A 12,190-nucleotide genomic window follows, 5' to 3' on the forward strand; every position below is an offset into this window, starting at 1 on the left:
AAAATAGCTATTGATCTTTGATCTTTTAGAAATTTTGCAAGTATGAAGGATATAAGAAGAAAAAATAATTTAATGGTAGATTTGTCAAAATTTACATTCAATAAAAAATACTGAGTTAAGTTATAACTTTAGTTTACAACCAAGTTTGTTACCAAATTTTATCCAAAGTTTTATTAGGTTGGGCTTAAGAAAATTTAGGGAGGTCAGAATTTTTTTTTTTATTTAAGAGTAAAAAAATCATAAATTTTTAAAATTTATATATAATAATAATTATTTTTCCAGGTCACGTGGTCGTGTGACCACCCTGCCTTCAAAGGGGAGCCGCCCTTGCCTTCATATAATGAAGTCCACAACATCCTACAGTACATGTATTGCTTACTATAAGCATTTGGTAGTACGCAGTCAGAAAAAATTCTGCAAAACCTTGAGTCCTTCCATCATTATTCCCCTTCCGCTACGTGAGCTACACGTTTGGTTTCATCCAACACCTTAGATTGTGCAGATACAGAAATTCGAAGGTCTGAGAGTGTATCTTCCACTTTATTGCCTGTCATAGTTCTTGAGTGAGAATCAGGATGTTTCAAACCAGTTTTATTGCCTTTTTTCAAAGTAAACTGATTCTTTAATAATTTTGATAACAGAGGAGGAAAAGAAAATTCATACAGAGACCAGTATATAAAATAAAAAATCATAATAAGGAATGAGAGAGAAAGGAAGCAAAATACAAAATAAAATTCTTGAAGATGAAAATTGGAATTTGGAAAAGAATGAGAAGAAAGGAAGAGAAAAGAAAAGAATAGATTGCTTTCTTCATTCCATATCAAGCTTAAGCTTCAATCTCTCCTTCATTCACTCATCTGCTCCTATATTTAAGAGGGTTAGTCTGTCCTTACAAAGGTAACCTGCAAATCATAAAGCAATCCTTGTTAGAGGATGCGAAAGACATAAATTTCTGACTCTTGAATTGATTCACAACATACGAGTTCATTATTTTCTCTAATTGGGTATCTCTAAAATTTCCCAAAATGTGGTACCTTATTCCAGTGGCAGGGATCGTCGGTGTGGCGACTTATGCTATCATACAATTCTTTTCGGTATGAAATTCATATTTCTTGTTATCAATTCAGCAGTATGAACAAACCTATTTTTGTACTTACATACCACATAACTTTCTTAGACTTAGTTTCTATCATTAAGTTTTTCCATATCCAAAGTCTAAATGCTAACCTGTGAGTAATAATAGATTACATAGTTCCTCATTCTATATTGATTGTCATCAGCTTTTGACCATCTAGGATGCTATTTATAAAAACAAAACAAAACAAAACCATCTAGGATGATAGCGTGGATAATTGTATATAGACTAATTATATTGATTTTACATCAACAATAAGCATTATTCAAAACTTTGAAAGGTCAGTTACAGATATTCAATAGACTAGTGAGGCTCAACTTATGTATTTTTTATCTTCATTCTAATCTATATCAAGTCATGTTTTTTTTTTTTTTTGGTTTAACATGCTCATAAATTTTGCTTTTTCAAAAAAATAAAACCCAACAAACTCAATTTGGCAAAATAACAATAATACTAATAATAATATATTTGATAAAAAAAAAAAAAAAAAAAACCACCAAAATGGCAATAAAATTCTTAGCTAGCCCATTCCCCAGCCCATTGCCCTCCAAATATTAACGAAACACTAATTCTCCTTTAACAAATTCCAAATCACCTCTCTCTCTCTCTCTCTCTCTCTATATATATATATACATACATACATACAAATCCTCTATAATGTATTTTTTTTTTTATCTTCATTCTAATCTATATGAAGTCATGTTTTTTTTTTTTTTTTTTTTTGGTTTAACATGCTCATAAATTTTGCTTTTTCAAAAAAATAAAACCCAACAAAATCAATTTGGCAAAATAACAATAATACTAATAATAATATATTTGATAAAACAAAAAAAACCACCAAAATGGCAATAAAATTCTTAGCTAGCCCATTCCCCAACCCATTGCCCTCCAAATATTAAAGAAACGCTAATTCTCCTTTAACAAATTCAAATCACCTCTCTCTCTCTCTCTCTCTCTCTCTCTCTTTATATATATATATATATATATATATATACATATACATACATACAAATCCTCTATAACCCTTTCCCCCACCCCCCTCCACCCCAAAAAAAATGTTCACTGGTGTAACACATCAAATACTTCCAAGCATTTAATCACTACCCAACACTTGAGCGAGTAGGTCCCATCTCCACACTTGCAAATCCCAAATAAAGTTCCTAAATATATTCCCTTAGTTCCCATGCATTTTGCTCCATTGATGCCTTATTGTGAACTTTTGTAGCCGGATGAGGAAAGAAAGCAAAAGAGGAGAATAGAGGAGGAGAATGAAAGAAAGAGAAGAGAAGAGGAAGAGAATGCAAGAAGGAGAAGGGAAGAGGAGAATGAAAGAAAGAGAAGAGAAGAGGAAGAGAATGCAAGAAGGAGAAGGGAAGAGGAGAATGAAAGAAGGAGAAGAGAAGAGGAGGAGAATGAAAGAAGGAGAAGGGAAGAGGAGGATGCAAGAAGGAGAAGAGAAGAAGAGGAGAATGAAAGAAGGAGAAAAGAGGAGGAGGATGCAAAGGAGAAATTTGAATCTCACAAAAAAAGGATGGAGCAATTAAAAGGGCAACCTCGGCTTCCGAAATTTGCTAACCCGAAACGCTACGACATATGGCTAAAACCAGACCTGAGCACATGCAAATTTGCAGGGTCAGTGGCTATTGAGCTCAACATCGCGGCAGATACTTGCTTCATTGTCCTCAACGCTGCTGAACTCTCCATTGATATCGCCTCCATATCTTTCACTCATCACCTAGCTGCTACAGACGCTTCTAATTCTAACCAGGTCATAGTTATCTAACCTATCTTATCTTTCTATAACCCTAACTACTTTACTTTTAAAGTTAGTTTAAACTAATATAACTGCTTTAACTTATATATAAAGTTTCTAAAAATGTCTTGTTAAACTTTAGTTTAGTGCTTTCCTTGCTTTATTGATGCGGTTGATGTTTTTGAGCTCTAGCTTATTAAGTTGATCAAAGAAATAATCAACCTTTTTATGATTTGGATGCGAGAATGACTTACTGAATTTACATTTATCATGCCAAACCAAACGCCATGCCATTTAAAAATAAAATGCTGAATGAATAAATGAATTAATTTTTGGACTTGGGCAGGTGTTGAAGCCTTTATATGTTGATGTGGTTGAAGAGGATGAGATTTTGGTTTTGGACTTTTCTGACACACTTCCCATTGGGAACGGACTTCTCACCATCTCTTTTAAAGGAACTTTGAATGACAAAATGAAGGGCTTCTATAGAAGGTACAATACCCGAGTGATGCTTGTTACGGTATTACTACAAATTTTATTACATAACTCTCTTTATAAACTATCAGGGTGTGTGTGTGAACTTTTAAGCTTAACATAAAAAAGAAAATGCTAAACCTACTGTTGGAATATTATTCACAAGTGAGTAGTACCACAATTGGTGAAGTAGTGAAGTCCACATTGGATACTATTGACAAGTGTGAACAGTTAAATGTTAATATAAAATAATTGGACTCATACTCATTGGCTTAAGTTTTTAGGTTAAGGGGTGTCCCCATATGATATATTTAAAAAAAAAAGTGCTTTCAAATATGCCTAGAATGATTAAAAATTTATTTTCAATGATGGGTGAGATTATCAGGCAGGCCTTTGACCATAGCATTTAAAGATTTAAGTTGATGTATATACTCTCTTTAATGGGATTGAACCCATGAGTTCACCCTTCTCTATCTACTTATAAATGGAGCTAAATGTCTTCTGTTTTCTGCTAAATGAAAATTTTACTAGTAATGTGTATATTTAAGTTGTTATTCTGCTTTCTAGTACATATGAGCACAATGGTGAGAAGAAGAATATGGCCGTTACACAGTTTGAACCAGCCAATGCAAGGCGATGCTTTCCGTGTTGGGATGAACCTGCTTGCAAGGTGTCACATCTCTCTCTCATGGTTAATTTAAGATCTTGTGCTTCTTCTCTTCTTTTGCTGAAATCACATTTTATATCCGACTGCATTTCATGCTGCAATTAGAAGCTAGTGTACCTCTCATGAAGCTAGTGTTTTGTTTATTGTGACTAAGTTATTTTTGGTTTGGAAGTAGATTTGCTTGATTCTATTTCAAATGAATGCAAACAAAAGCTTATTAGGCTCTTATTATTGGGCATTGCAGGCTATGTTCAAAATCACATTGGATGTGCCATCACAACTAGTAGCTCTTTCCAACATGCCAATTATTGAAGAAAAAGTGGAGGGGGATCTGAAGACAGTTTCATATCAAGAATCACCCATCATGTCTACATATTTGGTGGCAATTGTTGTTGGTTTATTTGATTATGTGGAAAATCTTACGTCTGATGGTAAAAAAAAATACAGTGTGTTCACTGTTTCTTGTGTATTATGATCCTTGTTCTTGATAGTGTAATCTTACATCACTTTACAGGAGTGAAAGTTCGACTATACTGTCAGGTTGGTAAAGTAAATGAAGGGAAATTTGCATTGGATGTTTCTGTTAGGACACTTGAATTTTACAAAGAGTAAGTTTTACTGTGAATCACCACCAAACCATTGATCACGAGACACAGTATACAAGTCTTTTGGTGCTTATGTTGTATTATTTGAAATTCCAATTAACCAAAATAATATTGGCAGATACTTTGCAGTGCCTTACTTTCTTCCTAAATTGGATATGGTTGCAATTCCTGATTTTGCTTTTGGGGCCATGGAGAATTATGGTTTGGTTACATGCTGTGAAACAGTTTTGCTCTTTGACAATCAGCACTCTGCAGCTGCTCATGAGCAGAGGGTAATATGAATGTTGTGAATATTGCTCTTTTTGTTAGAATTTTGTTTGGCTAATATAGTTTGGAGCTATTGTTTTAATAACACTAGACAAAATGTTTTATTATTATTTTTCTCTAGCTTGCGATTGTCGTAGCTCATCAATTAGCACATCAGTGGTTTGGCAATCTTGTAACGATGGAATGGTGGACTCATTTGTGGCTGAAAGAGGGATTCACAATATGGGTATTTATTGCTTTGTGTTATAATTGATCTAAATTGTTTTATTTAGTTATGTTTTGCACATTAGCCAGTCCTAATTTTTATCGCCAAGTTAAATAACATGTTAATCCTTACGTCATTTATTTTGTTCACTAATTTGAAAATTGTTCACACATATTTTGATTAAATTATTTCCTTCTCATGTAAAGTCATGGTTAACTGTTCGTTTATTTAAAAAATACGTGCTCACATATATAGACTTATATTTTGGGTGATATTGATCAAGTTACTTGATAGATTACTTCTCTTCATTTATGGCTCTATAAAAATAAGGTTCATTAACCTTGTATTTACACATTACTTTTAACCATGAAAAAGACTATTTTTATGACCAACTGAATCAGGCAAAAAACCGATAATTTTATATATCTTATGACTATATCTATAAATTTTTAAAAGAAAGTTAATTTAAAGTATATATTTTATTATATATATACAAGTCAAGCCTCGAGTTCATGAACTACTTGTCCACTAACTTGATAATATGTTTCAACTTGATTTGTTTATCAATCAAGACTCAAAGGTTGGCTTAAGCCTGTTCATTATTTAAAAAAAAAAAAAAAAAAAAAAAAACTAACTAACATATACATGTTTTGTTGGAACGTAGCCCAAGCTCTTCGTAAATGGTTCAGTTTTTTACAGCCAGCATGGGTCATGTCTCTATATATTATCCTTAATACACCGCATGCTTTTAAATTATATATCGATTATTTTAATGTGTTCAGGTTAGTTATTTAGCAGTTAATCACTTGTTCCCAGAATGGGAAATGTGGACTCAGTTTCTTAATGACTGTACAGAAGTTCTTAGACTGGATGGGCTTGCAGAGTCCCATCCCATTGAGGTAATTCTGCATGCACTATTTTTTTTTCTTGGTATAATTACTTTTGAGGAGCTAGTATTATTACGTTTTTGAGCATATCTCTATATAAGCATACTTTTTTAGGTGGAGATAAATCATGCTAGAGAGATTGAGGAATTTCTTTTTGACACGATAAGTAACAAAAAAGGTGCATCTGTTATCTGGATGCTACAAAGCTATCTTGGTGCTGAATGCTTTCAGGTTGGTTGCTGGATTTTCTTTCTTTTGGTATATGGCTCGTGTCCCAAATAAAAATATTTCTTATTATTCAAAAAACACTTTTCCCTCCACCCCAAATTCACATAAAATTTAAGTCATGGAAACCCTTCATAAATTATGTGATGCAGGAGGCACAAGAAGACTTTTATTTAATATTATTTATATTTGTAAGTCAATTGTATTTTTATGTTTTAGGTCCTAGAAGTAATAAGGTAATTAGGGTTTCTTACGCCAAGTAGAACTAGGGTTTGGCGATCCTTTACAAGAAAACTATTGTACTCCTTTTGGAGATAGTTGATAGTTTGATGAATGAAAAAAATGGCCTTTTGGTTTATTTGGTCTAGCGTTGACTCCAATTCCATGTTAGGTGCTGACTCCTAGTGGTTTTCCTGCTTGATGCTAACTCCAAGCTAAGCCTAGGTACTGACTCTTAGGTCATATCCTTTTATTTCTTGTCTTCAATAGTATTGTTCAATTGTTCTGGTTGTCATGCATCATTATGTCTTTGAGAAAGATAAGAGCAACAGTAACTTTCTAGTTGAAAGTTTTGAATAGGTTACAGAGGTTCTGTTCAAAAATAGTTGGATAGTATGAAACAGGTTTAGGAAGAAATCATTAACGTGATGAATACTATATAACTAATATTTTGAAAAGTGCTCATTTCTATTTATATATAGAAACAATGGTGATACTCATCTAGATAAGAAATACTCTTAGAAAGCTTATCTACTTGATATCTGGTGACATAGCCTTCAGCGTGATTAGCATCCAGATTCTTTCTTGGCTGCCATGTATTACTTATGTGATTGCAGTTATGGTTTATTCTTTTATGGTCCATCTTTGTCAACCAATCATCTTCTGCAATATATGAGATAATTGCTCAAATCTTTTCATTGGATTAAGAAACTCAATTAGTCAATTTTTGCTCATTTGTAAAATATTTCTTATGTAATTGTATGTCATTTAATTATCTTTTTTCTTGCGTCTGTAAATCAGAGGTCACTTGCTTCATATATAAAAAAATTTGCTTGCTCGAATGCAAAGACAGAAGATTTATGGGCTGCATTTGAGGAGGGATCTGGTGAGCCTGTGAACAAGCTCATGAATTCATGGACAAAGCAAAAGGGGTTCCCAGTTGTCTCTGTCAAAGTCAAAGATCAGATATTGGAGTTTGAGCAGGTTTCTTGTGTCTGATCTCTTTCTCCCATTTTTTTTTTCCTGAAATAACATATCTTAACCCTGATGCATACCGAGTTGTTTCATTTTGTAATGAGTGTCAATAATATTTTGAGAACTTAGTGAGTTCTGACAAATCAATGTAATAATCGCAGTCACAAGTTTTGGCAAGTGGTTATCTTGGAGAAGGGCAATGGATCATTCCAATAACATTATGCTGTGGTTTATATGATGTGCACAAGAATTTTCTACTGCAAACAAAGTCCGACACTCTTGATATGAAAGAGCTCCTGAGTGACGAAAGCAATTTAGCCTCTGCTTGGGTGAAACTTAATTTCAATCAGACTGGTTTCTATAGGGTTAAATATGATGAGGACCTTGCAGCTAAACTCCGATATGCAATAGAGAAAAAATACTTATCTACAATAGACAGATTTGGTAATTTTGATATTTGTACTCATACCTGCAATTATCTTATGATGGTATGTGTTTATGGTAGAAAAGAGCACTTAACTTATTTGTTTAACAGGAATCCTGGATGATTCTTTTGCCCTTTGTATGGCTCGCCAGCAGTCTTTGAATTCATTGCTTACCTTGATGAGTGCTTATAGTGGGGAACTTGAATATACTGTGCTGTCCAATTTAATCAATGTATTGTTCACCTCTTGTTTAAGAATTTGTATATTTCAGTTGTGCTCTTAGACCTAGTTCTGATCCCTCAATTCACAGATAAGTTATAAAGTTGAAAGAATTGCAGCTGATGCAAGCCCTGAGTTGCTGGAATTCGTTAAACAATTTTTTATTAGCCTGTTCCTGCGTTCAGCAATGTAAGTTGTCCTATATACAAATAATTGAAATTCCTATGGTGGTCCTTGTTTATAAGTCATTCTGGTTGCTCTGTCTACTGTTTTTATTTTTATATAAGTGATATCTTTGAAGTTGATTTTATTCCATTTGGTTGAGAAAGCCCCATAAGATGTTATCTATTAAGGTACTAGAATTTATGACAATACATTTCCACAAATTTATAGCATGAGTATATCATTTCCTTATATACTGAATAATTTTTATATTCTTTGGTGATTAATATGCTACTATAGATAATATATATATATATATATATATATATGACATTTTCTGAATTTAGTCAACCTTTTTCTTTCTTAAATAGAGTTGCTAACACCAAAATAAAAAGCAGACCGAGGTATTTTATCATTAAATCTAGGAGATAACTGTAAATGTCTCAGAATGTAAAAAGTGTGCTTTAAGGAAGAAGAAAAAATCACTTAAAGGATCGTTGTGATTCCTCTTTCAAGTTTTGATGTGATAGACTCACAAAAATTTACCTCAGGATCTAAGATGCAGATATTTCTTGCATTATCTGACTTATATTTATTTATTTTATTTGGAGATATTCTATTTATGCTTAGTCAAGATAAAATTTGTCATACATACTAATAATTATATTGAATCAACATTAGACATCACGTCTGAAGTTGCATAATATGTATAAAACTTTCCATGGAATCTTTGACTTGATGGTTACAGACCACTGAGTTATATCAGACCTTAATGCTAATGGAAACCCGGTGTGTATCACTAACCCAAATAATTAGCACTTAAAATCTTTGAGCAAGTCCAAGAGCCTTATTGCTTAGTGGCATTTCTTGCTCATTTTTATTTTCAATCTTCCATTTATTTTGTTCAATGTTTGAATTTCTTTGCAGGAAGCTTGGTTGGGAGCCTAAGAAAGATGAGAGCCATCTAGATGCAATGTTAAGAGGAGAGGTTTGGACTGCCCTTGCTGTGTTTGGATATGATCCAGCACTAAAAGAAGGAAGTAGGCGTTTTCATGCATTCTTGGACGACAGAAATACGCCACTCCTCCATCCCGACATAAGAAAGGTTGGTAAAAAAAGCATTGGTCAATTACTAGTATTTACCCATCTACAATACCTATCAAGTTTTCTAATGGGCTGTGGTTGCAGGCAGCATATGTGGCTGTCATGCGGAGAGTCAGCAGCTCAAACAAATTTGGTTTTGAATCTCTTTTGAGAGTCTATAGAGAAACTGATTTGAGCCAGGAGAAAACACGCATCCTAAGTAATAACATATCATTGTTTAAAATGTTTCGAAACATTATTTGAATCTCTCTAGTACGTTGGAGACATGTCTATTTTTGTGCTTGTAGGTTCATTAACATCTTCTCCAGATCCCGACATAATTCTTGAAGCTCTCAACTTTTTGTTGTCTTCTGAGGTATAATTGTGAAGGTCAAAATATTTTTCCATACAAGTTAATAAATATTGTCTGATGGAGCTTGGAATGTTGATGCTGGCTTTATTTCCCATTTGATCTAGGTTCGTACCCAAGATGCTGTTCTTGGACTCACTGTTAGTAGGGAAGGACGCGAAACAGCTTGGACATGGCTGAAGGTAATACTCCATTAGTGAACATAAAATGCAAAGAGCACATTGCAGTGAAAAAATTCCGATGATCATGTGCATGCTGAATGCATAATATCTGTGTTACACATTGATTAAAATTGTCCTTAAAAATTAAGAGACTGATCTAAGATTTGACATGTGGATTTGAGGAAGACAAAGGAATTTAAGCATATTCAGGGGACAGGGCACTCACCTTCTTTCCCATAGGAAGAACATGCATTGTGGTGCATCTCATGTATTTATAGCTGATAGAAAGGAAAATAGGGAGATGCTAGACGCATAAATTGATCATTTGGGTTGCTCTGTCGAGAAATGAAGGGAAATTTTAGAATAGCTTCCCAACTCCCAAACCAACCCCCTTCCCCACCTAACCCCCCCCTCCCCCCCCCCCCAAAAAAAAAAAGTAACTAGTAGACTTTGGGAAGAAGACAAGTTTTTTGAGTATTTGTGAAATCCCATTGGATTGATGAAAACCAGATAACTGAGCTCCAGAGAAGATGAAGTTTCTTAGTGAAAGTAGTTTGTAGGATCTTTAGATTCTGAAATATATCTTCGATTTTATGTGAGAAATATCAAGTGAAACCACATCTCCATGATTCTAGTCTATAACTATTCTCTAGCTTATTGTCGCTAAAATATTTATGTATACATGACTGAATGGGTACCTTGTTTTGATTTACTTTGGCACAGATCCCCTATTATTCTATTCCCGTGTTCATCACAAATACATTCCACTTTGTTGTCTAATGCATATTTTATGCTTTTACATGTGATTGAAATGCAGGATAACTGGGAGCATATTTCAAAAACCTGGGGTTCTGGATATCTAATAACCCGCTTTGTCAACTCAATTGTCTCCCCGGTTTGTCCCTCCCTTCCTCCTCTCTTCTGTTGTTAGTTCCACAAGTATCAGTTTTTACCCTTTGTATCTCAATTACAAATACATAGAAGTTAAGTTTAGCAACAACAAAAAAACAGATATATAGTTAAATTCAATTACACTTGGTTATTGTTATTGCTTATCATTTTTTTTTTCTTTTTTCATGTTCTGTTCTATCTATGCCCCAGTTTGCTTCGTTTGAGAAGGCCAATGAAATAGAGGAGTTTTTTGCAAACTGTACTGAGTCCAAGATTGCTAGAATCTTGAAGCAGAGCATTGAGCAAGTTCACATAAATGCAAATTGGGTTCAGAGTGTTCAGAATGAATAACATCTTGCCAAGGCTGTGGAGGAGTTGGTACATTGGAAGCACTAGGAGACACTTTCATTTGGCCTTTGTTGTCAAGACTTAAGAAGAAAGCAGGTGGATTAAATTTCACTACTTTTAATAATGTAAATTTGTCGAACAAGTGTGATAATAATGAATTAGACACACACATGTATATAGATACGTATAACGTTTGTATCTTAATAATATATCTTCTGGAGTTGGTTCTTTATACTTTTGATCTCCCTTTTGTTTGTAAGGGCTTTTGCTTATTTTCTCTTTCTTCCTTTTTTTTTTCTTTTTTAATAATAAAAGTCTAATAGCATATTTGGTGTTAAGGCATGTTTCCCATATTAAAAAATGTTATTAAAAAAAAGAAGTTATTATGAGATTCGGTCCTCTCTAATCATTTGTCATCTAGTGTTTTTAAAATCTCACTAATCAGACTTTGACGTCAGTGTTAATTTGATATTTTATTTTTGTTTTTTCTTGTAATTATTGGCAAGTAAAAAAATAATGTTAGTGGTAGGTTTAGATAAGAACCAATAAGAATCTGTGATATTAATAGTTTCCACTCCCCCTTTTTTTAATCAAAATCTTTTATTCTTGTTTTAAATAATTAACCCATCGTATTCTCCAAAAAAAAAAAAAAAAAAAACCATCGTATATTACATTTATGTACGTATCTGCTTTGTTGCATTATGGGAGAAGTAGATAGATCTTCATAAAGTTCTACTGGTTTAATGGACATAGCTTTGTACTGTCAAATGCTATTTTGATTTTCCAAGTTGATTTTTTGAGTTCTTCCAATCTTCTCATTTGTTGTGTGTATATTGCTATTGATCTATTACAATTTCGAATTTTGTGAAGCATAGTATTAGTATGGAACAAAAGACAAACTGTGAAGCATAGTAATAGTATTCGAAATCCAAAGTGATGAGAAAAAGAACAAAATTACCTAGTAAACAAACCTTGAAGTCACGAAACAACATTCACGGAGGCTCCGACGAGGTAATGTGGAGGGGGAAGGAAATGAGATTTAGATCTGGTCTGAAAATGTGAAATATGTTAAGGATAAAGATGAGTTTGCTAGTGACTCTCTCAATCTCTTGAAGAAGT

General features: G+C 33.4%; 1 protein-coding gene across 1 annotated transcript; it reads left to right on the top strand.

Moving 5' to 3' along the window:
• Positions 1–900: 900 nt before the first annotated feature.
• On the top strand, positions 901–11,305 carry LOC126707775 (aminopeptidase M1-like). Its single transcript, XM_050407611.1, has 20 exons — positions 901–1,094; positions 2,361–2,903; positions 3,235–3,380; positions 3,930–4,032; positions 4,274–4,460; positions 4,544–4,637; positions 4,753–4,906; positions 5,023–5,127; positions 5,889–6,005; positions 6,108–6,224; positions 7,239–7,421; positions 7,574–7,856; positions 7,948–8,069; positions 8,148–8,245; positions 9,146–9,323; positions 9,407–9,521; positions 9,610–9,677; positions 9,779–9,853; positions 10,650–10,727; positions 10,934–11,305. The coding sequence occupies exons 1-20, from the start codon at positions 1,026–1,028 to the stop codon at positions 11,072–11,074; spliced, it is 2,976 nt and encodes a 991-aa protein (XP_050263568.1). The 5' UTR covers positions 901–1,025; the 3' UTR covers positions 11,075–11,305.
• The last annotated feature ends 885 nt before the right edge of the window (positions 11,306–12,190 follow it).

The sequence above is a fragment of the Quercus robur genome, chromosome 2, assembly GCF_932294415.1.
Source record: "Quercus robur chromosome 2, dhQueRobu3.1, whole genome shotgun sequence".
NCBI lineage: Eukaryota > Viridiplantae > Streptophyta > Magnoliopsida > Fagales > Fagaceae > Quercus > Quercus robur.

Bases quoted from the DNA above. Each gene is read 5' to 3' on its own strand.
- LOC126707775 (XM_050407611.1), top strand. From the start codon at position 1,026: ATGTGGTACCTTATTCCAGTGGCAGGGATCGTCGGTGTGGCGACTTAT. The intron at 4,033-4,273 runs GTGTCACATCTC...TGGGCATTGCAG, and splicing joins GGGATGAACCTGCTTGCAAG to GCTATGTTCAAAATCACATT. The intron at 4,461-4,543 runs GTAAAAAAAAAT...ATCACTTTACAG, and splicing joins GGAAAATCTTACGTCTGATG to GAGTGAAAGTTCGACTATAC.